At 39.5% G+C, this 26,432-nt stretch overlaps 2 protein-coding genes across 3 annotated transcripts in view; one reads left to right on the top strand and one right to left on the bottom strand.

Annotated features, from left to right (window-relative positions):
- Positions 1 to 358: 358 nt before the first annotated feature.
- On the bottom strand, positions 359 to 1,341 carry LOC106969301 (testis-specific H1 histone). Its single transcript, XM_015065814.3, has one exon. It carries the CDS (start codon positions 1,282 to 1,284, stop codon positions 541 to 543), a length of 744 nt encoding a protein of 247 aa, XP_014921300.2. The 5' UTR covers positions 1,285 to 1,341; the 3' UTR covers positions 359 to 540.
- A 46-nt stretch (positions 1,342 to 1,387) lies between these two features.
- LOC113593039 (olfactory receptor 10AD1) overlaps positions 1,388 to 26,432 on the top strand; it is a 113,709-nt gene continuing 88,664 nt past the window's right edge. For both annotated transcript variants that reach the window (XM_053226162.1, XM_053226163.1), the window contains exons 1-2: positions 1,388 to 9,814; positions 25,913 to 26,135. The gene's annotated coding sequence lies outside the window, so the exon portion shown is untranslated. The remainder of the gene's footprint in view (positions 9,815 to 25,912; positions 26,136 to 26,432) is intronic.

Raw genomic sequence — 26,432 nt, 5'->3', positions numbered from 1 at the left:
GGAATTTCAGTTAAGAACACTTTGGATCAGTGAGACCACTCAACTTAAAGGTTGTCTATTTTCTTGTCCCAACGATGCCCCCCACTTTGCTCTCTACATGCCCTTCTCCCCAAAACTCAATTTGGATTTGATAGGGTGTCTAACGTTAATTCAGTACTTCTATCTAATCTCATCAAGTTGCCGCTGTTCTACTACCTATTTTCTTTTTTCCTTCTGAAAGGCATTTTCCCAGGTCCTGAAGCAGGAATAGAATCCCAACATCTCCTTGTCTCTTCACCCCATATGCCTCTGCTATAGGTCTCACCTCACCACCCACCCTTACCCTTCCTGGTACAGCAAAGATGAAACAGACACAATGTAGTGGAAAGGTCTTGTGTATAGTTTTGTCCACTTCAGTGTGTGAGAGCTGCTCTCATTAGAGCCTAAGGGGAAAGGCATCTGTGCCTGGAGGAAGGGAAATTGCTCCCACACTACAGGCATCCGGCTGCATACGGAGGACTTTAAGCTTTAGTAGAAGTCTTTGTGCGAACAGCCCTTGGGTCATGCATGGGTCTTCCCCTGACCGCTAAAATTTAGGTCACTTTTAACCAAGGATGTCTTCTGGATGGTGCGTTTTACCAACGTCTCCTGGTCCTGCTGCTTCTCTTCCCTGGGCTTCGAGCTTGGCCTCTTCTCTCGGGTCCTAGGCCTGATGTCTTCCTTCATGGTTCGACCTCTCCCCTGGTTCATCACCTTGGCCCTTGCTCCCTCCTTGGCTTTGGAACGCACCGAGTCCTTGGCTCTTGGCCTGACCTTCCTCATCCTCGTGTTTCCCTTCGTGCTCCGTCTCCATAATTCCCTGGCCTTCTTGGCCGCCCTGCGATGCGTGCTGCGCCTCCGTGGGCTCCGTGGCCTAGGAGGAGTCCTCCTCGAAGAGCGCACGCCCCCCTCCAACCTCGGGCGTCCCGGCTTTCTCTTCGGCTTTGGACTCTTCCAAACCCTGAAGTAGCTGGAGGCATCGCTACCGCTGACTCGGAGAAGCGTGCCCTTAACATCAGATCTGGGTGCTTCGCCTGAGTGGCGGCACTTCCGGCGCACTTCATAGCCAGCATTTCCGAGCTCCTTCTTGAGAGTGGCCAGCGTCAGCCCTTTGTGTGCTGTGATGGCTCGGAGCAACAACTGGGACACTTTGAGCACCGAGGGCGGACCCCGCCTTGGCGGTGCCCTGAGAGTTTTTTCCGTGGCCTGCTGGGTTTTAACTTCAGTGCCTTTGGATTCGCCAGTGAGCCCAGGCACCTCAGCCATGGCCCCGCTCCCGCCTCCGCGGGGCCACTGCTCTGGGCCTCCCCAGCCAAGGCGGGAGCTAAAGCTGAGACTGGCTGGACCACGTCACAATGGCAAGGCCCCACAGAGATGTTCAGGTCCTGGTTAGGGAGCTGCCAGATCCCACCCAGGTAGGGTGTCCAATCAGACTTAACTTTCTTCTAGGTCTAAACCAATCCAGAACTTCAGTGCCTCTGCACCCATAAGAATCACCCTTAGGATCCCAGGGTGTGTTCGCCCCGCCCCTTATTGTGCTACCACTTCTTGACCTTGATCTCAACCATTTACTTAAGTTCACTATTTTTCCGTGGTCCTGAATACCATTGACCCACATTTCCCTAAGGTGAAAGAAGCTGCCCCCAACTATCTAAAACAGGTCATATGATGCCTTTAAAAAAAAAAAAATGTGGTAGTCTAGCAAACAACCCCCGACCTAGAAACTCCCACCTTTTCCGCCCACCAGTTAGAGATCTATGGTCATGCCTCCCTGATGTGTCTCATGACACGGTGGATTCTATGCAAGAATATGAAGGAAAGAAGGAACCACTAAACCACTACCCTAAACAATGATTCCTACATCTGAAATTCAGATGCCTCATTCCGTTGGATTGGAACAGTCCAGTTTACAAATAGCCTAAGAACTCTGGTATAATCATTATTCTTTGAGCAGACTTTGCTTTTCTGCCTCTTGTCCTTCTTCTTGGATTGCCCACTCCTTTTCTCTGCCCAGTATAGCCTGTTCATCTTTCAGAGTCCTGCAAAATACCTTTTTCACTGAAGCCCCCTCATATTCTTTTGGTCAAATGATTTCTCTCAACTACCACATTAAAATTTTGCAATGCTATACTGCATTTTCTTTATTTTAAATTAATTCGGTACTAGAGGATACAATGAGGCACAATAGTTTTAACAAGAAAACAGCCTAGACTCAGAGCTGTAAGAAATAGACACATACCCCAGCTCTTGAACAGCCATGTGGCATTGCTAAATCCCTCCATATCTTTGGATCTGACTTTTTTATCTTAAAAAAAAAAAGCCAATAATATGTTCCTACCAACATCACAGAATTATTGCAAAAATTCAGAAGAGGTGATGGTAGATGACAAAGGACTACCCAAATATAAGGCATAACATTAACTTTACCCTGAATGTTTATATCTTTCCAACTAAATTAAAAGGTCCCTGACAGCCAAATGGCCTTTGAATTTCTATGGTCCATGCTGCACTCAACATTATTCTTTATTAAACACAGCAGGCATTTAATTGAGTCTGTGTAAGCTCCTCTCTGGTGAGGAGACTTTCTCTGGATTCAAAGGAAACTCCCAGAAAATCAGGAGAAAGGAGCAGGATGAATCTCAAAGGGTTGAAAAGGAAGCTAGTTGCTCAAGGACTTACTATTTTGGACACAGTTTAGCTGGGAATTATTCAGAGAACACTTCAAATTGCAAAGCATATCCTACTTCTCCAAAGGACATTCACATATACCCAGCAGTCACAGGCTAGACTGTGACATGGTTTCTCCCAGGAATAAAAGTGCTAGAAAGTAGCTTAGACCAGTGCTTCTTAAACTTTAATGTGTACTTCAAAAAGTACAGATTCCAGTACATTAGGTCTGGAATGAGGCCAGAGGTTTTATCTTTCCAACAAACTCCTAGGTAGTTCCATCTGGTTATAAAACAACCCTTAGAGGGAGTGGGGAGGAGACAGAACAGGAGAGGCAAGAGATTAGATTGGAAAGGTAGGTTAGGGCCAAGGTGTGAAGGACATAACATAAAAATGACACAGCTATAAGTAGTCACACAGCAGTAAGTGGTAGAGTGTAGATTCATGCCTAAGTCTACTGAATTCTAAGGCCTGAGTTACTAACTACTGAGCTAGGTTTCCTTTTCTCCAAGGTTGACCCTCCCCACACCTTTATGTATCTCCACCACAGAGCAAGAGGAAGTTTGTCTCTACAATTACAGCTCAGAATCAAAAGGATCTACCAGCACTCATTGTACCTTCTCCCAGTCTTTAAATTAGAGCAGGGTACTGTGGATCTCTAAGAACAGGAGAGTAACACATCAGCACAGGGACAATGCATGAATGAAGAGCTGCCAGATGGAGAGGCAGAGCCATGTGGAACAGGATTTCTCTCATTTGTGTAGTCTCTTGGTCTGGCTATACTTCCTGTTTACAGAGGTCAGTGGCCATAGGATGGGGCAACCACTAGAGATAAAAGGGCAAAACTGTTTGCTTTGAGAATAAGAGGAAGGTAAACAAAGTCTGACCTTCATATCAACTGGCTCCAGGTAAAAATAGGTTGGCTGCACACAATGGTATCATCATGAGAGAAAGACAAGAACCAAATCAACCATGTTTATTGATACCCCAGTGATGAGAAAAGAGGCCAAATAGAAACCTTTGGGAGAGGGTGAAATTAAAGGAAAAGAAATATATGAAAGCAAAATAAAATAAAACATTTTCACTTATATATAACCATTCATTTATACATAGATTTCTGTATAAATATACTCTAAGTAATAGAGGAAAAACAAAAATGAGAGGTAGGAAACAAATGCCCTACTACCACTCAGCTGGTTCAGAGGTTAAGAAAGCCAGCTAGCTGACAGAAACTTTCTATAGCACCAATCCCTTGGAATTACTTTGTTCCTCTTTGGAATAAATCTACTTGCCAGCCCTCTTATTCTGATGCCCCAAAACAAAAAGACATTTCAAAAAAAAAAAAAAAAAGATTGCATTAGGAAAAAGATTTCATTAGGAAAAGATTCACTACAAACCAGCATCATACCTCTAATTAGGAGACACCAACTCCAGCTCCAGAAAGACAAAACTGAACCATCTTTTCCAATTGTAATGGTCTATGATTACAAACCAGAAGTTACCACCTAGCACCACCCTGTTGTGAAAAAGATCAATAGCTCTTAATTTCTGGAAGCTTTGGAGTTAAGGGGGTGGGGGGCAGAGGAGAAAAAAAGGATACTTGGGAATAATGTTTAGCCTAAATCCTTCTGCTTCAAGTTCCAGAGCAAGATCATATTGTTCTCTGTTGGTAACAAGACTCTTCTATGATGGTCATGATTCTGTGAGGTCTCCAGAGGAACTTGGTTGCCTTAGACAGGGCTACCTTTAATTACTTACAAAATTCTAGAACATCAGATGTCATTAATCTCACTCCCTCACATAGAGTTATGCAGCTCTAACTTCATTAAGGATAACTCCATGTAAGGGTACAGCAAAATTTAGTAGCACACTCTGATCTAACTTCAATCTATACCTCACTGTCCCTCCTTGATCCACAGGCCTGCGGCCCCAAGGTTCTAGGTCTCACTCAATTATCTTGGATTGACTCAATTTATCTCTCCCAAAACCAAATGACATTAACCTGTTCAATAATCTATTATGACTCCCCCACTGACCTTAAACTGTTAGTTGTTTTTCCCCAAAAGACTCCTTTTCTCTCCTGAACTACTACTATGTGCCTGGCACGACAGTCATTTCAGCAAATAAACCCACCAGTCCACTCATGGCTTTTGGGAGGACTAAAGTAGTTCACACAAACGAATGCGAAAATAAAATATCAAGATTCCATAAAAGCATGGAAACAGACTAGCAATTGGGCATTCATCCTTCTAATCCTCAGCATAATTGTTCATAAGAGAGTCTAGACAATCTAGATCCAGGTGATCTTACTGGAGGACCAGGAAAATCTCTCAGCAATTATATAAAAAATAAGATCTGGTCTCCCTGACTCCTCCCAGGAAGCTCTAAACACCTAGTGTAACACACCCCTCCCCACAAATATAAAATCTATACTCACCCCTCCAAAAATGACAAAAGAGAAATAAGGGCTTTGGTATTAGCAAAATCCTACCCAAGTTATTTTTCTCACCCAAAGGTGTGCTATATAAGTTAAATCTCTCATAAATTACATCAAGCATCATTAATAGTTAAGTCTTTCCATGATCCCACAATGTGGGACCTCTAAGAACCATTCTGCTATAGTCAGTTAAATCTCAAAACTGAAAACCCATTTCTCTAAGGATTTTTACTTTCAATATGAGGCTTAGGTCATCCCTAGACACAGATAAGCTGCAGTCCCAGAATAACACTACATGCTGGGCATCATTCATTTCTGTTATAGTAACTCCCAGCCATCAAACCCCTTTGTCAATTCCCAAATTACAGTATAAATGAAGCCAAAGAAGAAACACAAAAAAATGGCAGAGTAAGAAATCAGTTACCATAGATATGTAACTCTTGTAGTCTGAAAATTGAAATATCGCAGACCTATAACCACTACAAGGAACCTTATTTCTATCCTAATCTTTGCAAATCTAAAATTCCAGGAAATCCAAATTCACTAACTAAAAATTTCTTTCCTCCAAATTAAATGGTGTAAATAAATGCCCATGCTCAGGAATACAACCAAGAGCAAGACTGATTTGCATTCACAATTCACAATACACTTCCTGGAATTATCCTGAATAATTTCCCCCATTTTTTCCTTCAAACCTGCAGTTCTAAATATTTCATTTCAAAAACACTTACCTCTCCATTTCCTGGGAATAATTACATCTAATTTTCTATTTTAATCCTACTCTTCTTCCTGGCTTTTTCTCAGCTTTTGATCCATCTAGGGAAGAAGAGCTACTTTTTATTGAAGGCCTACGGATCAGGTATTATGTAGCAGTTATCACTAATTCTTTCAACAGCACTGAAAACTGGATAATATTATTCACATTTACAGATGACAAGGTAAGTGGTGTACTGAAGGAAAAGTTTGGAATAAGAATTCTCTACACCTCACAATTAAGCCTACCAAGGATTCCTATTTTTCATTTTCCATTTAGAAAAAAAGAAATCGCCACACCAGCTCTTATATCATTTCACTAATCAAAGCTTTGGGCAAGCAATTCAGATTCCCCTTTCCTCCCTATACCTTCTACCATACTAGTTATGCCAGTTGCCAAATTATTGCTTTTGTTACCTGAATGTGAAAATGGATCTGGGCCTTTTAAATATTTTTCCTTTTCCAGCTGACGTGATGTTAAGCTTTATAAGTAAAGGGTACTGCAGAGACTTTGCAGGGGGAAAGGGTTTTCCCTTTCAGTTTGGTTCTCTGGTCCTTCACCAGGTTGCTAGAGCAGAGGCTGGAAAACTGTGGCCCATGGGCCAAAACCAGCCTGCTGCCTATTTTTGTATGGTGTGTAGGCACAACTCATGTGGACTAGCACTTTGAGCTGCAGAGAACAAGACATAATGTCCCCACCTCATTTCACAGTCCACTCCCAACATATGCTTCCCTGGCCTGGGCCGTGCCTCACCACTCTCTAGGGCCAGTGCTGGCCCCATACACAGTCCCCATTCTCCACTGGTGGCAAATGAAAAACAAATTTATATCTTTTTTTTAAATGTTTTTTTAAAAAAATTATTATCTATTTTGAGAGAGCACACGAGCTGGGGAGAGGCAGAGAGAGAGGAGAAAGAGAGAGAATCCCAAGCAGACTCTGCACTGTCAGTACAGAGCCCAGTGTGGCGCTTGACCTCACGAACTGCAAGATCATGACCTGAGCTGAAATCAAGAGTTGGACACTTAACCAACTGAGCCACCCAGGTGGCTAAAAGACCTACCTTTACCTTTAACAAGGTAGGAGTAACTTTTCATGAGAAAAACGCATAGAATACCATAGTTAATAACTTGAAAAATTTTCAGCACAATACTCATGTTTAACAACACACTAATAAAACTGAGATGGATCAAAGAGTTAAACATATAAAATGAAAGCAGGAAGAAGTTTATGTATTTATCTGATTTTAGGAAGAAGAAATATTTTCTAAGTATAAAATTAATGGAAGATACCACAGAGGAAATACATGATTATATAAAAATCTAAAAGTTTTGTGCATTAAAGGATTAAGACAAGAGTGAAAAAGCAAACTGAGGAAAAATCTGCCAAAACAGTCTAAGAGTTATTTCAAAATTAAGAGTAAACCCCCAAATTAAGCAATATATAAATGAAAATAATGGTTACTATGTGAAAAAACAAGCTCTTCCCTTGACTATAATAACATTACAAAGGAAGTAATAATTTTTGACCTATCAAAGTAACAAAGATTATTTTTTAATAAAAACAGAGATAAGAGACTTCTATTCCCTGATAAGATAATCACTTCCACTCAACCTCTCCTATAAATAAAAACCTTGGACTAAAATATATAAAACTACCAGAAGCCTCTGAAAAGCAGATAAAAGCAGGCAGACTGGCTCAGGATCTCAGGACTTAGGGGACATGGTAGCTGCAAGTTCCTTGAGTTTTCTTTTTTGCCTCATATATATTCTGGACGCTAGAGCAGCCTAAAAACCAGAACTTCCAATGGCCCAGACAGGAAGAAAAAAAAAAAAAGAAGGAGAAAATTCTATTCTGTCTAGCTATAGGACTGGCAAAAGGGAGGACCATGGGATGGAATCTTTCCAATTTTTACCTATCCTATTCCAGGTGGTTATCCTCAAACTAGCAGCACTCCTTCCCCTCCTCACAACCAGTGAGGTAGCTCCTGAAAGGCAAACCCTATTTCAGCCTTCTACTCCATTCCAGGGAAGTGCCAATAAAGAGGCAGAGCAACTCCTCCTCCCCACTGTGCAGCAGTAGCAGATTCTGCATAACATAATCCTACAGCAACACTGTAGGGACTCAGCAGAATGGAGATGACAGAAGAAAGAGTCACTGAGCTTGAAGATAAAAAAAAAGTATTCAATATAAACAAGGAAAAAAAATGAAATGAGTTGAAAATAGTCTTAGAGACCTGTAGGACAATATCAAAAGGAACAATATTCATGTCACAGAAGTTTCAGAGGGAGAAGAGAAAGAGACTGGAGCAGAAAAAATACATAATCATACATACATATAAAATAGTTGAAAATTACCCAAATTTAGTGAAAGGTATAAATTCACAGATCCAAAAAGCACAGCAAAACCCAAACAGATGAACTTAAAATTATAGTCAGACACATCATAATCAAACTACTTAAAAACTGAAAGAAAAAACCCTGAAAAGCAGACCAAGAAATACAAGACATTAAGGGGAACAAGCCTCAAATCATGGCATTCAGGCCATTAGTTAGTGGAACATTTTTAAATGACCAATTATTGGTCCAGATGGCTTCTAAAATCCCTTCTGTGGGTTGCAAATTGAATATGGTGTTTGCATGTAATTGAATGGACAACTGTACACACACATGAAAAGGAGATACTGAATAATTCACTAAAGTGTACTACCTTCTCTGCATGAGAAGGATTAGAGAGAAAAAGAAAAGGCCTTACTGTTCCCTAGGGCACTGATTCTCAAAATGTAGTCCTTATACCCCAGGGAAAGTCAAGACTTTCAGGGGAGTATCACGAGGTCAAAACTTTTCATAATAATCCTTAGAAACTATTTACCTGTGTTGACCTTGACTCCAATAGTGCAAAACCAATGGTGGGTAAAACTGCTGGCGTTTAAGCATGAATCAAGGCAGTGGCACCAAACTGTACTAGAAGACACTATATTCTTTACCACTACACACTTCTAGAAAAGAAAGGGAAGAAAAGTTTTACTTTAAATATCGTTGATGAAGCAATGAAAACTAATTTTATTAAATCCAAACCCTTGACTACCCTTTTTTTAATATTCTGTGTAGCAAAATATTTATATTTATCTTTACTTTTTATCTTATTTATTTAAAACTTTATATTATTTTTATTTATATTTATGACTGTATACCTAAACCAATTCTACTATGTATTGTCCCAAAGAAAACAGGGTGAGCAACATTTCCCCTGCTTATTCTACCTTCGTCCTGTTCACGTCCTATACTGACCACGTAATGAGTCTCCTGCCTCTTCCCTTTCTGTAGAATATTTGTGTTCGGAAAGCCTCCATTTCTGGATCTGCTAAAATCGTTCTTCAAAAATTCGCAAACTTCCCCACCTCCAGAAGTGAAGGTTCACAAACAGACCTGGCAGGGATGCAGGCATAAGACTCGCCAGGGAGGTGGAGGGGCCCTCAGAAGACCAAAGGAATCCAAATTAAAATGATGGTTCACAGGTAACCTAATTCGGAGAGAGGGCACAGCCTCCCCAGGCTGCCCCGCCCTCTGACCTAGAAAACCCGGAACTCACGAGCTCAATAGTGGCCAAGCCCAGGAATTATAGTCGGCGGTGCTTCGCTGCAAGAACAAAACAAAACAAAACAAAACAAAACAAAACAAAACAAAACAAAACACAACACCTCAAACCTCCTCCCAGGAGCCTCCGCGCGGTGAGAAAAGCAAATGTTAGCCAATGAGAGCAGCTGTTCCGTGGCTTTCCCACCCTATACCCCAAAGGCTGAAGGAAGGCGGCTCTTTAGAGCCAGCGGGGAGTTATAAAGGACCTCGGTAGCTGCTGCCAGAGAGCTCCTGCCCCGCGTGGGATAAGAGGAACAAAAAAAGCTAAATAATAGTCAAAGGAGGAAATGCGACCATTATTAGGTAAGGCCGGGGAGCGAAAGGAACACTGAGAATGAAGGTTACTTTGTGAGGCTGGGGAGAGGAAAATGCTGGCCAAGTGGATGGAGGAAGAGACTCTTGGAGGTGGGAAAGAGTTGCTTGTGAAAGGTTTAGACCGGGCAGAGAACAGGTAACAAGGCATTTAGTCAGAAAGAATGGCATGGGCAGGGCCACAAGACGTCCTTTCTCCTGCGCCTAGACCAGGTATTTCTGAATAGTCCACAAAACATATCCTTTCCCTTCCTGTGTTCACCTGCAAGTGTTTCCTTGTCCTCTGAAGAGCTTTCCTACTACAGGTGATGGTGTTTTGGAGTGATGGTGGGGCTCCAGAGCTGATGGCCAAGAAAGAATTCTTGAAAAGTCTTTGGTGCAAAAAGGTGATTTTATTAAAGCACAAGGACAGGACCCGTGGGCAGAGAGAGCTGCACTGGGGTTGTGATGGGTAACTGGTTATATACCTGCAGGTTGGGAGGGGTTTAGGGATAGAGTAAGTGTCTAACGTATTTTGGAAGCAAGGTTTCCAGGACCTTAACAGGCTAGTGTTGTGAGGAAAACGCTATTTATTGCTGTTTAGTAAAACCTCAGTCACGAGACCGTTTAGATGTATATCAGAGGGCCATAAGCTTGGAGTGTGATTGCCAGCATATATCTTGGGGCAGTTGAGATAAAGGAAGTAGTAGGCTTATAGGATGCTGGGGGGTAAGGATAATGTTAAGCCAAGATTCCCTTTTGCCTGTAGCAAAGCTCATCCAGGCAGCTGAGCTCCTAGAGGAAGATCACTCCGCCTGTTTCAAGGACTTGTCAACGGACTGTAGGCAATAAGGGAATTTAATTTGTCATTTGGCCTTAGTTTCCCACATCGCCATGGCAAGCACTTAAACTCCTTTCCTTTGTTCTTGGGTAGCCAGGAGTGTCCGAGGAATATCACACGTATCCCACCTGGGGTTGGAGACTGGGGCGGGGTTGGGGGTGGGGGTTGCCGTTAGCCTGTACTTTGCCAAGGGAGCTTGCCCCGTTTTCCCTCATCAGTCACTATGCTGTACATTACATACCCATGACTTATTTTATAACTGGAAATTTATTTCACCCATTTCACTGATCTATCCCACCCCCCCCCCCACCTCTGGCAACCACCAATCTGTTCTCTATCTATGAGTTGGGTTTTTTTCTTGTTTTTGTTGTTGTTTCGTTCTGTTTTTTTTTATTTATTTTTTAATATAATTTATTGTCAAATTGGTTTCCATACAACACCCAGTGCTCATCCCAACAAGTGCCCTCCTCCATGCCTATCACCCACTTTCCCCTCTCCCCCACCCTCCATCAACCCTGTTTGTTCTCAGTCCTTAAGAATCTGTTACGGTTTGCCTCCCTCCCTCTCTGTTTGTAACTATTTTTTCCCCTTCCCCTCCCCAATGGTCTTCTGTTCAGTTTCTCAAGATCCACATATGAGTGAAAACATATGGTATCTGTCCTTCTCTGACTGACTTATTTCACTCAGCATAATACCCTCCATTTCCATCCACATTGCTGCAAATGGCCAGATTTCATTCTTTCTCATTGCCAGGTAGTATTCCATTGTAAATATAAACCACATCTTCTTTATCCATTTGTCAGTTGATGGACATTTAGGCTTTTTCCATAATTTGGTATTGTTGAAAGTGCTGCTATAAACATTGGGGTACAAGTGCCCCTATGCATCAGTATTCCTGTATCCCTTGGGTAAATTCCTAGCAATGCTATTGCTGGGTCATAGGGTAGATATATTTTTAATTTTTTGAGGAACCTCCACACTGTTTTCCAGAGTGGCTGCACCAGTTTACATTCCCACCAGCAGTGCAGGAGGGTTCCCGTTTCTCCACATCCTCACCAGCATCTATAGTCTCCTGATTTGTTCATTTTAGCCACTCTGACCGGCATGAGGTGGTATCTCAGTGTGGTTTTGATTTGTATTTCCCTGATGAGGAGTGACATTGAGCATCTTTTCATGTGTCTGTGGGCCATCTGGATGTCTTCTTTGCAAAAGTGTGTATTCATGCCTTCTGTCCATTTCCTAACTGGATTATTTGTTTTTCGGGTGTGGAGTTTGGTGAGTTCTTTGTAGATTTTAGATACTAGCCCTTTATCTGATATGTCATTTGCAAATATCTTTTCCCATTCCGTCAGTTGCCTTTTAGTTTTGTTGATTGTTTCCTTTGCTGTGCAGAAGCCTTTTATCTTGATGAGGTCCCAATAGTTCATTTTTGCTTTTAATTCCCTTGCCTTTGGAGAGGTGTCGAGTAAGAAATTGCTGCAGCTGAGGTCAAAGAGGTTTTTGCCTGCTTTCTCCTCTAGGGTTTTGATGGTTTCCTGTCTCAAATTCAGGTCCTTCATCCATTTGAGATTATTTTTGTGTATGATGTAAGAAAGTTGTCTAGTTTCATTCTTCTTCATGTTGCTGTCCAGTTCTCCCAAAACCATTTGTTGAAGAGACTTTTTTTTCCAGTGGATACTCTTTCCTGTTTGTCAAAGATTAGTTGGCCATACATTTGTGGGTCCAGTTGTGGGTTCTCTATTCTATTCCATTGGTCTATGTGTCTGTTTTTGTGCCAATACCATACTGTCTTGATGATTACAGCTCTGTAGTAGAGGCTAAAGCCTGGGATTGTGATGCCTCCCGCTTTGGTTTTCTTCTTCAATATTACTTTTGCTATTTGGGATCTTATGTGGTTCCATACAAATTTTCGGATTGTTTGTCCTAGCTTTGAGAAGAATGCTGGTCAATTTTGATTGGGATTGCATTGATTGTGTAGATTGCTTTGGGTAGTATTGACATTTTAACAATATTTATTCTTCCAATCCATGAGCATGGAATGTTTTTCCATTTCTTTGTGTCTTCTTCAATTTCCTTCATGAGCTTTCAATAGTTTTCAGCTTACATGTCTTTTACATCTTTGGCTAGGTTTATTCCTAGGTATTTTATGGTTCTTGGTGCAATTGTAAATGGGATCAGTTTCTTGATTTCTTTTTCTGTTGCTTCATTATTGGTGTATAGAAATGCAGCCGCTTTCTGTACATTGATTTTGTACCCTGCAACTTTGCTGAATTCATGTATCAGTTCTAGGAGTCTTTTGGTGGAGCCTTTTGGGTTTTCCATGTAGAATATCATGTCGTCTGCAAAAGGAAAGTTTGACTTCTTTGCCAATTTTGATGCCTTTTATTTCATTTTGTTGTCTAATTGCTGATGCTAGGACTTCCAACACTGTGGTAACTAACAGTGGTGAGAGTGGACTTCCCTATTGTGTTCCTTATCTCAGGGGGGAGCTCTCAGTTTTTCCCCATTGAGGATGATATTAGCTGCGGGCTTTTCATATATGGCTTTTATGATGTTTAAGTATGTTCCTTCTATCCCAACGTTCTTGAGGGTTTTTATTAAGAAAAAAAAATGCTGTATTTTGTCAAATGCTTTTTTTACATCTATTGACAGGATCATATGGTTCTTATCCTTTCTTTTATTAATGTGATGTATCACATTGATTGATTTGCGGGTATTGAACCAGCCCTGCAGCCCAGGTATGAATCCCACTTGATCATGGTGAATAATTCTTTTTATATGCTGTTGAATTTGATTTGCTAGTATCTTGTTGAGAATTTTTGCATCCATGTTCATCAGGGATGTTGGCCTGTAATGCTCCTTTTTTGTGGGGTGTCTGTCTGGTTTGGGAATCAAGGTAATGAGGGCTTCATAGAATGAATCCAGAAGTTTTCCTTCCATTTCTATTTTTGGAACAGCTTGAGAAGGATAGGTTTAACTCTGCTTTAAATGTCTGGTAGAATTCCCCTGGGAAGCCATCTGGCCCAAGACTCTTTTTTGTTGGGAGACTTTTGATAACTGATTCAATTTCTTCACTAGTTATGGGTCTGTTCAAATTTTCTATTTCTTCCTGTTTGAGTTTTGGTAGTGTGTGGGTGTCTAGGAATTTGTCCATTTCTTCCAGGTTGTCCAATTTGTTGGCGTATAATTTTTCATGCATTCTCCGATAATTGCTTGTATTTCTGAGGGATTGGTTGTGGATAAATCCATTTTCATTCATGATTTTATCTATTTGGGTCCTCTCTCTTTTCTTTTTGAGAAGTCTGGATTTGGGTTTATCAGTCTTGTTTTTTCAAAAAAACAACTCTTACTTTCATTGATCTGTTCTACTTTTTTTTTTTTTTTTTGGATTCTATATTGTTTATTTCTGCTCTGATCTTTATTATTTCTCTTCTTCTACTGAGTTTGGGATTTCTTTGTTGTTCTGCTTCTAGTTCCTTTAAGTGTGCTGTTAGATTTTGTATTTGGGATTTTTCTTGTTTCTTGAGATAGGCCTGGATTGCAATGTATTTTCCTCTTAGGACTACCTTTGCTGAATCCCAAAGGGTTTGGACTGTTGTGTTTTCATTTTCATTTGTTTCCATATATTTTTTAGTTTATTCTTTAATAGCCTGGTTGACCCATTTGTTCTTTAGTATGATGTTCTTTAACCTCCATGCATTTGGAGGTTTTCCAAACTTTTTCCTGGGGGGGATTTCAAGTTTCATAGCATTGTGATCTGAAAGTGTGATCTCAATTCTTTTGTATTTATTGAGGGCTATTTTGTGAACCAGTATGTGATCTGTCTTGAGGAATGTTCCACATGCACGCAAGAAGAATGTATTTTCTGCTGCTTTTGGACGAAAAGTTCTAAATATATCTGTCAAGTCTATCTGGTCTAGTGTATCATTCAGGGCCATTGTTTCTTTATTGGCTTTCCATCTAGATGATATGTCCATTGTTGTAAGTGGAGTATTAAAGTCCCCTGCAATTACCACATTCTTACCAATGAGATTGCTTAGATTTGTGATTAATTGTTTTATATACTTGGATGCCTTGAATTTGGTGCATAAGCACTTAAAATTGTTAGGCCCTGTAATTATTATATAATGCTCTTCTTCATCTCTTCTTACAGTCTTTAGTTTAAAATCTAGTTTGTCTAATATAATTATGGTTCCAGCTTTCTTTTGACTTCCAGTAGCACATCAAACATTTTTTAATGGACAAGACTAAACTATCATAACTATGGATGCATATTTGTGTGATAAAACTGTATTTTAAAAAAGCAAGGAGTGATTACTTTAAAAGTCATAAGAGCATTTACATATGGGGGAAGAGAGAGGATTATTACTGGGACAAGGTTAATAGGATTTCTGGAGTGAGGTGCACAGTTCTATTTCTTCACCTGGGTTTTTCCTACTGGAGTCCATGAGGTACCAGTTTATTGTCTTCTACACTTGCCTAGTTATAGTTAGTCATATAATTCATGCTAATTGAATTAATGTAATTCATAGTACAGTCTCAAGACATTTCACACTAAGGACAGAAAATCCTTACAAGATGGAGAGATGCTGAATTTTCCTGTCACCTATTGCACCCCTAGTATTAGTGGGTTTTAATGTCTGAGGGCACTTATATGTGTGTTTATTAGGGAGGGGTAATACTCATAGTGACTTGTGTCTTAATTTTTAATAGTAAAGTTATAAACTTTATATTCAACTTGGATTTTTTGTAAATGTTTATGTTTACTTCTTTTGAGATTTAGTGCTCATTTAGTTTATAAATTTAACAAATTAAATTTCCTTAAATATTGAACACCATTTACAAACTTTCTCTCCAGCATTAAACACTGTTATACACTGAAAGGATTCTGAACCATTTATTTGTCCTGAAATTACGCCATCTTTCTCTTTCATAATTCTTGTGTGTGTCATGGCTACCATTTTGTAGTCCTATTGATATTTACTACCTTCAGAAGTAAATTGTTCCCCTGACTACCATCCTTCAGGGTTCCTTTCTTCCTATATAGGGCCCCTCCAATCAGAGTAAACATTAATTATCACTAGGTCACCTGTGATGGACCTTTAGCTGGTCAGTGTAAATTCAGTAGAATAATTTGCCTTAAAAAATACTGTGCTTACTGATATACTCAAATGCCTAGATATTGCAATAACAATATTCTTATCCACACTGACCAATTATTTTTTTTCTTCCTTTTCTTCAAACCTTTTTTTGGCTCACTTTCTTCCTTTTAACATCATTGACTGAGTCCAGTGGCTTAAATTGTAGCTGTAACTTCAACACTGGGGGACATTGAGGCAGAGTTGCCATTACTTACAAAGCCTGGCTTGCTCTGTTGTAGCGGTTAAGATTTATGGACTCTGAAGTCTGGCAAACTTGGGTTTGAATCACAGCACTAACACTTATTTGCTGTGTGATCTTGGGCAAGTGATTTCACTTCTCTCAATTTCATCCATAAAATGTGGATGTTATGAGGAATAAATAAGGCTGATATTTCTAGAGCATTTAGTGCTTTATTGATAATGTTGTTGTAGCTTAAAGCAAAATGTAGTACTTACCTTAATATCCTCTTTCTTATTTCCACATATAGAAATCAGGAATCCTCCTCTACTTTGAGATGAATATCAAAATACACCTCTTCATGAAGTTGTCCTGATTCCCTCAATATAATATAACCTTTGCTTCTTCTTAAAATCCATGCACTTTGTGCCTCATTAGTGTACTTATTTTGTATCCTCAATGGATTATAAGCTCCTTTGCACAAATACTCCCTAAAACCTAAAATATCACTTTGCATATAGCATAGGCGATAATTGGTGAAATAAACCAGCAGTTACTTATCATTAATGCTACTGTCAGTGTTCTTCAGCCAAAGGCTGCAGGAACACCTGCAGTTAAACAAGTTGGATCTTTTACTCACTCATAGCAAGAGAGAACATGTACCACAAGGAGCTGTGGAGTGTCTTAGTAAGAGGATGTTAGAAAGAATTTATTTTGGGATTTGGGCTTTGGTTTGGTAATTTGGGGGAGAGTCTGAGGAAGTGAAGGTTTTAGACTTGGTGGTTCTAAAAATCAAGGCAACACTATGATTGGGTATTAATAAATTTTATCTATGGGGAGCATAAACTAGGGCAGAGGCAAAGATGTAATTGGTAAAGAAGTAGCATTAATTCATTTAGTTGACAGGGAAATGTTTGGCATTGTGGGTTGTACAAGGTGTCTGAAGTGGATATCCTTGAGAGATTATGTCCAAATAGAAGACACCATAGCTTATCTGTAAGTGTCAAAGCAATTCCTGGATATTAGGGGTAGTTTTTTCTTTCTCACTACATTCCATTTGTGGAAATCCCACACATTTGTTGTTTCTCTGTCAAGAATTACAAAAGGTAATTTTGCTTTGCTCTGTTGAACTCTAAGATTCAGGCTATCACAAATGTCTCTAATTGGTCTTGGACCTAAGAAGAAGTTTTCCTTTTGAGTAGTGATTGGGACCTTTCTTTTCCCCTCAAAATTTAAGAACTCCTTGATACACACATAGAAATATATTATTGCCCTTGAAAAATTAACCATGATCATAATATAAAGGCTTTGAAGTGACTTTGAAGTCAGACCATCTGGGTTCATTTTCCAACTCTGACACCTTTCTGCACTTGTGATTTTTAGAAAGTTATTTAATTTCTCTGCTCCTTAGGTTTCTTTATTTTAAAAATAGGTTTAATACTACCTATGATACATTGTTGAAATCATTATATAACTTATTAAATCCACTAGAAAATAAGTCCAATGACTGCAAGGATGGTTCCATATTCACAGATCAATCAGCATGATACACCACATTAATAAAGGATAAGAACCATATGATGATTTCAATAGATGCAGTAAAAGCATTTGACAAAGTACAAAATCCATTCATCATAAAAACCCTCAACAAAGTAGGGATAGAGGGAACATACCTCAACATCATAAAGGCCACATATGAAAGTCCCACAGCTAATAATCATCCTCTATGGAGAAAAACAGAGTTTTTCCTCCACAGTCAGGAAAAAGACAGGGATGTCCACTCTCACCACTGTTATTTAACATAGTGCTAGAAGTTCTAGCTTCAGCAATTAGACAACAAAAAGAAATAAAAGGCATCCAAATGGGTAAAGAAGTCAAACTTTCACTATTTGCAGATGACATGATACTCTATGTAGAAAATCCAAAAGACCACACACACAAAAAAACCTTACTAGAACTAATACACAAATTCAGTAAAGTCACAGGATACAAAATCAATGTACAGAAATCTGTTGCATCTCTATACACCAATAATGAAGCAGCAGAAAGATAAATTGAAAAATCAATCCCATTTACAAGTGTACCAAAAACCATAAGATACCTAGAAATTTAACCAAAGAGGTAAAAGATCTGTACTCCAAAAACTATAAAATACTTATGAAATAAAGTGAAGATGACACAGAGAAATGGAAAAACATTCCATGCTCATGGACTGGGTGAACAAATATTGTTAAAATGTCTATATTATTCAAATCAATCTACACATTTAATACAATCCATATAAAAATACCACCAGATTTTTCACAGAGCTAGAATTTGTTAGCCAAAGCAATCTTGAAAAGCAAAGCTGGAGGCATCATAATTCCAGAGTTCAAGTTATATTACAAAGCTCTAGTAATTCAGCCAGTATGGTACTGGCACAAAAACAGACACAGAGAACAATGAAAAAGAATAGAAAACCCAGAAATGAACCCACAAATATATGGTTAACTAATCTTCAACAAAGCAGGAAAGAATACCCAATGGGAAAAAATCTCTTCAAAAATGGTGTTAGGAAAACTGGACAGCAACATGCAGAAGAATGAAACTGGACCACTTTCCTACACCATACACAAACATAAATTCAAAATGGATGAAAGATCTAAAATGTGAGACCTGAAACAATGAAAATCCTAGAGGATAACACAGGCAGTAACCTCTTTGACATAGGCTATAGCAATTTTCTTACCGACATGTCTCTGGCAGCAAGGTAAACAAAATAAAAAACTATTGGAACGTCATCAAGATAAAAAGCTTCTGCACAGTGAGGGAAACAATCCACAAAACTAAAAGGCAGCCTATGGAATGGGAGAAGGTATTTGCAAATGACATATCTGATAAAGGATTAGTATCCAAAATCTATAAACAACTTACCCAAATTCAAAACCCAAAAAGTAAATAATGCAGTTAGGAAATGAGCAGAAGACATGAATAGACATTTTTCCAGAGAAGACATCCAAATGGCTAACAGACACATGAAAAGATGCTCAACATCACCTGTCATCAGGGAAAGGCAAACCAAGAGTGCAATGAGCTATCACCTCACACCAGTTAGAATGGCTAAAATTAACACAGGAAACAACACATGTTGGCAAGGATGCAGAGAAAGGGGAACCCTCTTGCACTGTGGGTAGAAATACAAACTGGTGCAACCACTCTGGAAAACAATATGGAGGTTCCTCAAAAAGTTAAAAATAGAACTACCCTAGGACTCAGCAATTGTACTACTAGGTATTTACCCAAAAATACTGATTTGAAAGGATACATACACCTGAATGTTTATAGCAGTATCGTCAACTATAGCCAAATTATGGAAAGAGCCCAAATGTCCATCGCTAATGAATGGATAATGTGGTATATATACACACAAAGGAATATTACTCAGCCATCAAAAAGAAAGAAATTTTGCCATTTGAAATGATGTCGATGGAGCTAGAGAGTACTATGCTAAGTAAGTCTGTCAGAAAAAGACAAATACCATATCATTTCACTCATGTGGAATTTAAGAAACAAAACAGATGAACATAGGGGGAAAGAAAGAAAAAGGCAAACCAGAAAAAAGTCTCTTAACTATAGAGAACAAACTGAGAGTTAGTGGAGGGGAGGTGATCAGGGAGATAGGTTAGATGGGTGGTGGGTATTAAGGAGGGCACTTGTGATGAGCACTGGGAGTTGTATTTAAGTGGTGAATCACTAAATGCTACACCTGAAACAAACAGACAAAAACCCCAATAAGACAAGAATCTTCTCTGACTTGTTAACCACCCTATTCTCAACTAGTATTGTGCTGAGAAGCACATACTAGGTGTTCAATAAATATTGGTTAAATGAATGATTATAAAGTACTTACAGCCTTACAACATATTAGGCATGTAAAAAGTTTGGCTATAATATATATTATTATCATCACTATTATTATTCTCCTAACTGTGTTACCTCCTAACACTCTCAAGAGCTGTAACATTAACCTAGTTATAATACTGTTTGGATCCAGTCATATTACAGCAACTGTGCTTTTCTTGTATCTTCTAATTGGTTCTAAACTCTTGAGTGTATTCATAGGCTTTCTACCATCAAGTTTACCTGTCATCATAGTGTTATACAGTGAACTCCTTCAGCCAACCTACTGAAGCCCTTATTCTTATCTCTCTCTACAAAATCACTTCAAAGTCTATGTGGCAATTTCATTTGGAGCCTAATCCTTACCACACTGCAAACTTGAGATATGCCCGAGTCCTGTTGTCCTCACTTGTCTTTAGCACTTGATCCTTCTTGAACTTGCTCCTTTGTTACATTTTTCATTCTCTTCTTTATGGTGGAGTTACTTGGATAAGGTCAGATGAGATCTGCAACTGTGGAATACATTTTTGTCAAAATTTAAGAAGGGCTTGTTAGGCTTTGGTCTTTTTGCAATGAGAACAGGATAGGCCTAGAGTTTGATCTTCTGAAAGTTCTGTGTTAATTGTTAAATAATGGCTCATTGTGAGAGGAAGTGATATATTTGGTTTTGGGCACTCTACATTTGAGTTAATAAAAGGAGATATTCCAGAAGAAAGTGGAAATATTAAAATTAACCTTCAGTGAAAGGTAAGTCAATAGAAACAGTTTAAATATTTTATTGAATAGATTATACATCCTATGAATTTATTATACATTCCTCCCTGACCTTATTCTTCTTCAAACCTTGCCCAAACCTTGACCCTCTCTGGCAAAGTCCAGAATTGTAAGAAAGCTCAGGAATGGAGTAAGGCTCAGGAATAAAATAAAAGGGCCTGATGCTCACATTACTCGGTAATTAAAAATAACAAGAGCTTTTTAAAGCAGTATTAACATGTCACCAAGGTCACTAAATCAGTTTAGAAGGCTGGCAGCACTTGTACATAAGAGTAACCAGACTCCCCCTTGCAAGCCCTCATATAATTTTAAAATAAGTCAGAGAGTCTGGGTACTTTTGGAAAATCTTGCATTCCCATATGAGCTCTTTTCTGTATAGGTACTGTATTTTGACAATCATTTGGCCAAGTCAGCTAGTCTGGATTAGTGCCTGCTAATATACCTATTACAATATTCCAGAGTTTATTTAATTATGCCCCTTTGACAGTTTTTACTATTACAAACATGCTACAGTAAGTCTCTCTTTATATTCCTCTTTGTGTACATGTGCATATAATTCATTAGGAGAGATCTCTAGAAATGGAATTCCTGGTTGAAGGGTGTATGCATACAATGTCTTGGTAGATATTGTCAAATTGCTCTCTGAAAGGGCTGAACCGATTTAAATTAATGCCAATAGTGTTTTACTGTTTTAATTTGCATTTTCCCATTGGTGCAGTTGAACATCCTTTCATGTGTTTAATTTTTCATTTGTATTTCTTTTGTGAATTGTTTCTATTTTTCTGTAATGTTTTACATTGTTTTATTATTGACTTGTAGAAGGTCTTTATACATTCTACAAGAAAGAAAATGACAGAATGTCAGATAGAAGCTAGCCTATAACTAGAACCTAGGCCCAGAAGTTCCCTACTTAATAGAAACAATTTCAGAGAACACCTACATCAAACAAGGCTATTTGTGACTCTGTTGGAGCAAGACAAAAATACTACCACTCTGTAATCATGTCTGAGCACAGATAAAAATAACACTGTGCAAATTACAAAAAAATGACCAAACATCCCCTTCTCCCAGCTAATACAAGGGCCTGCTACTGCTTTATCAATTACAGTTTCAGCTCTATTCAAGTCCTCTCACCTCTGGATAATTAAATTATCCAATCATGGAATTACCCCACGTTCTGGCAGACTCTCCCCAAACTTAACACAAGCCCAAATCACAAGCCAATTCCTCTTAATCCCCTCTTAACCCCCCACAGGTTCCCCATGGTGCATAGTCTCTCTTGCTGCAGCATGTAAAATTCCGACTCTGCTTACCTACAGGTTTCCTGGCACTTTTGGCTGGTGGACACAGACCTCTAGATATTGATTGCTCTCATTCATGATACAGATACTTTCCCCTTGTCTTTCTGTTATCTCTTAACCTTGTTTATGGTATCTTCTATTATTGATAAGTTGCTAATTTTATGTTGTCTGTTTTATCAGTCTTCTCCTTTATGGCTTCTTAGTTTTGTGACTTGTTTCCCTGCCTTAGGTCATAAAAATAGTATCCTACATATTTTTAAAGTTGTTTTTATTGTTTCATTCTTTAATCCATCTGGGCTTTAACTTTGTGTGTAGATAATGAAGGCTGAAGTTCTTTCCAAATCTAGGGACACTTTAGGACTTTATTCACACCCATCACTTCTCTGGGTCGCTTTCCTTGACTCTTTCTACCTCTCCATTTCAACAGTATGGGTTAGGAGTCATTGTGTTTTGTTCCCATAGCACACATCACAACAATCATCACTTGTCTTAGACTAGTTTGCTTGAAAGCAAGGGCAGCATTTATTTGTTTTACTTCCATGTCTAGTATGTTGCCTACACAGTAGAAGTTTAATATTTATCAACTGACCGCCTATTCTCCTTACTTCATCTCCTGGAGAGCAAAGGCCAGATCTTATTTGGTGGGCTTTTATCGGTGTATTTGAGATTTGATTTGAGAATGAAAGAAACCAGAAATTGTAGTCCTTGGGCTGTTGCCGTGGCAATAGGGCGGGTTTTTCAGGTCTGCACCCTCAGTTATGCTTTTCAATGGCCAAGAAACGGACTGCTTGCCTCACTCCCTTTCATAATTTTCACCCCACCTATTTACACTTAAAACTAAAATTATGCAAACTGCATAAATAATTTCCGGGCAGTTTTGCAAAATCCCTTTCCTGGGAGATCTGGCTCCCTCTTGCATTAAGGCTGAGGGGACATAACGTAGTGGACTCCTGTCCTCCAGGTACCACAGGCATCAGGACCAAGGGACCATGCAAGGTCCCGAGGCTACCACAAGAGGTGCTGGAGAAAGATTAGGTGCCAAGAGTGGATAAAAGCCCGAAGTACCTATCTTTTGAGTACTTTCCCATATTCTGAAACCTGGGTGAGTCTAATCTGAACCATCCAATGGGTCAGAGCATGCGCGCCCCCTTGGTGGGGAGGGGGAATCTGCAAACGGAAGTGGAGCCATAGCTTGTGGGGAATGTAGTCTCAGGGCTTCTTAAATGGGACTAGGAGGCCACTCAGCCCCAGGACTGTCTCAGTCATTTGCCTCAGAAGGAAGAGTCTGTTGTGCTCCTTATTAATGAGACATAGAATAAGAAATGGGTGAGATGATGGCTACAGACAATCTGGGGTAGAATTTGACAGATTCCTAAATTTCACCCTCCTGAAGATCAGGGGCTGCTCTCCTTCAGTTTCTTTCTTTGAAACTGCTGAGGATTCCAGAAACCGACTAGGAGTTTTATTTTGCTCACCTAAGCATTGGAGTGAGGGAGTGAGGTTGTGTTTGGTTTCTGTTTCTTTTTCCCCAGAGAGTGCTAATGGGAAAACTCAAGTCTGTGAAGATGCTTAGCACAGTGCTTGGCACAAAGAAGCCAGTAGGTTTGTGGCCTTTGTGGAACCTAATATGGTAAAGGCCTCTGAGGGTAAAAGTGATTACCCATTATGGGGTACCGACTTGAAGGGAAGAAATATATGGTTTGGGTCAGAGGATCTATGGGTCTGTCCTTTCCCATTGCTTGACTCCCCATAGTAGCTCTTGAACACTCCCTCATTTCACTGAAGAAAAAAAACGAGAGATAATGAGCTCAATCAAGGTCCTACCATGACATAGCAACAGCAATGAAACTAGTACCCAGGGCTCATTCTCCAATGATTTACCTACAGGCAAGCCAATGAGGTGTGGAGATCAGCTTCTCACACTTCTGAGAGTGAATAAAGGCTAGGGAGGTAGTGTCAGGGAAAAGTGTCGTCAGAATTCTGGCTTTCTGCCTAGACAAATGGATGTCTCTACATCTGGGGAGTTTCTTATGTAAGTTGGCTATACAAAGTAAGTTTACCTTTCCCATGAGCTTTGGGTTGTGAGGGATAACTGAATCTCCAGTGATAAGGAGCCTGGGACCCATGAAATTGGTAAAGTAGACATATTCAAATGTGTCCTGTGCTCTAACCTAAGCTGTATGATCCCTTCTATTTTATGTCCCCTCTTCCTTGTAGTGATTATTATTATTATAAGTTGTAAGCTAACCTATGAGAGGCGCCTGGGTGGCTCAGTTGGTTGGGTGTCCGACTTCGGCTCGGGTCATGATCTAGCGGTTCGTGGTTTCGGGCCCCGCTTCAGGCTCTGTGCTGACAGCTCAGAGCCTGGAGCCTGCTTCTGATTCTGTGTCTCCCTCTCTTTCTGCCCCTCTGCCACTCATGCCCTATCTCACTTTCTCAAAACATAAATAAACATTAAGCTAACCTATGAAATGATAGAGGATTTTATTATTTTCTTCTTAGATACCTTCAGAAATTGAATTCCTAATTCAATGATAATCAGCAGCATGGGATTTGGAAAAAGCAGAGGTCTTAGCCTTAGGAAAGCCTAGATTCAAGTCCCAGCTTGATCATTAAATCTGACATAAATTACTTCTCTGAGTTTTCTTATCTATTAAATGGGAGTACTGATACTTTATCAGGCTGGGGTCGAATACACATGAGATTTTTACCAGAGTAAAGCACTTAACACATGGTGAAGGGTACATGGGTTCAAGGATTTTGAGCTTCAGGTCCCCAAATGTCCCTGAGTTGTGTTTGAAAAAGTAAGAAGTAAGTAAAAAGTAAGAAGTAAAAAGTAAGAAGTAAAAAGTAAGAAACACAAAAAGAAGTGTTTAGAGGAAGTTCTGGGGAAAATCTCTTTTCTGAGGGAATGGTTAGCAGGAGGTATGTAGTCAGAATTTGGAATGCCAGCATGTAAATTAAGATGGTGTTTAATTTCCATAGAGTTCCTGTATATGCCAGGCTGGACTTCTGAGAGTCCATATCTATTTTCTTAAAAGATGGCTTTTCCCCTGGCCTACAGTTGTCCTCCAAGCTAGATAATGGCCAGGCATTGGAGACAGAAGAGTAACCTGTGTTGAAACTCAGGAACATCCTCCCTGGAATCAGGAGTTCAGCATAAATGGGGGCTCTTTTGGCCCAAATATTTCTTTCCATAGCTTCTTTGAATTAGCTCTGACTCAATTCTGGCAGTTATGCCTTGAGGGGTTGAAGTCAAAATTACACCAAGGAACACATACTGGAAGGACAGGAGCAGATTCTTAATGTTCTGCCCAAGGATATCTAGTTCTGTGTTCAGTAGCAGAATCCAAAAATTGATGAGGATTTGTAACCATGACATAAGAGAAAACTTGCAGAAAGAGTCCTGGAAGTTCACATAGTAGGTGAGATAGGGCACTTGGGTTATCCAGGAGATAACCCAATCTAGAAGGACAGAGTTGAAGAGAAGGAATAGAGCTCATTGGCTCTTTGTTTCCCATAAGGACACACACAAATTAAGTATGTGGAATACTGGAAAATATTCTTGAGGATTTTCTTCCAAAAAGGAAAAAAACAAGCAGCAGTGAGGAAGAGATTTATGTATCTTTGGGCCAGTATCCTTGCTGTGTGTTACAAGATTTGTATTTCTCTTGGGCCTCTAATCTTTTTAGAGAAGTTTGTGATTCTTTCCTAAGGCCCTATACCTCTAATATTAATTTGTCTCTTTGCTTATAGTTATCAACTACTGTAGCATAGCAGAGATCATGATGGGAATACATGAAACTAGAAGGCATGAATACAGGGCAACAAAGTTGAGAAGAGATTGGAAGGTCCTTCTTCTAACTCTCAGTACGCTATATCTCAGGAGATCCTAGCTTTAGGTTTAGGCCAAAGTCTTTTGGAAATTTGTTTAATATCCCTAATAACCCCTGAAAACAGGACTCTATTTTCTCTTTCCCCTTCTCTTTTCCTCAGGTCTATGCATCTCAAGCCAGTTTTCCAAGAAGTCTTAACCCTGAATTCTCTAGCAACAAGGAATGGTCTTCAAGTCTAAATACAGAAATAGGACCAGAAACTCAATGGAATTGGCATTACTGACTTCCCCAGTACAGAAAACTAAACCATAATTTGAAGAACTTTCCTAAGAAGAGGAGTCACAATATCTGTATCCCAGATTGGAGGAATAGGGAAAGTCCAGGTAAGTGAGTAGAAATGTCTGTTATTTAAGCCCAATATAGACAGAAAACAGGTTATGACCTTTCTCCTTCTCCCCTCAACCCAAACTTCTTACTCTCACTTTCTGAGAAGCAAATTCAGTTTGGGACCATCCTGGGGCCAAGGAACAGATGGTCTTGAAGGCAAACTATGTTTCTAGAATCAATTTTATGGAGAACAGATCTAGATTTCAAATCAAGGATGAAAAACACATAAAAAATACATTTCAGTTTTCATTTTCCTAGTAATATTACCTTTGGGAAGATAGACCCTCTTGTAA

The sequence above is a fragment of the Acinonyx jubatus genome, chromosome B4 (assembly GCF_027475565.1).
Source record: "Acinonyx jubatus isolate Ajub_Pintada_27869175 chromosome B4, VMU_Ajub_asm_v1.0, whole genome shotgun sequence".
NCBI lineage: Eukaryota > Metazoa > Chordata > Mammalia > Carnivora > Felidae > Acinonyx > Acinonyx jubatus.
This window is presented reverse-complemented; position numbering and strand designations above follow the sequence as displayed.

Bases quoted from the DNA above. Each gene is read 5' to 3' on its own strand.
- LOC106969301 (XM_015065814.3), bottom strand. From the start codon at position 1,284: ATGGCTGAGGTGCCTGGGCTCACTGGCGAATCCAAAGGCACTGAAGTT.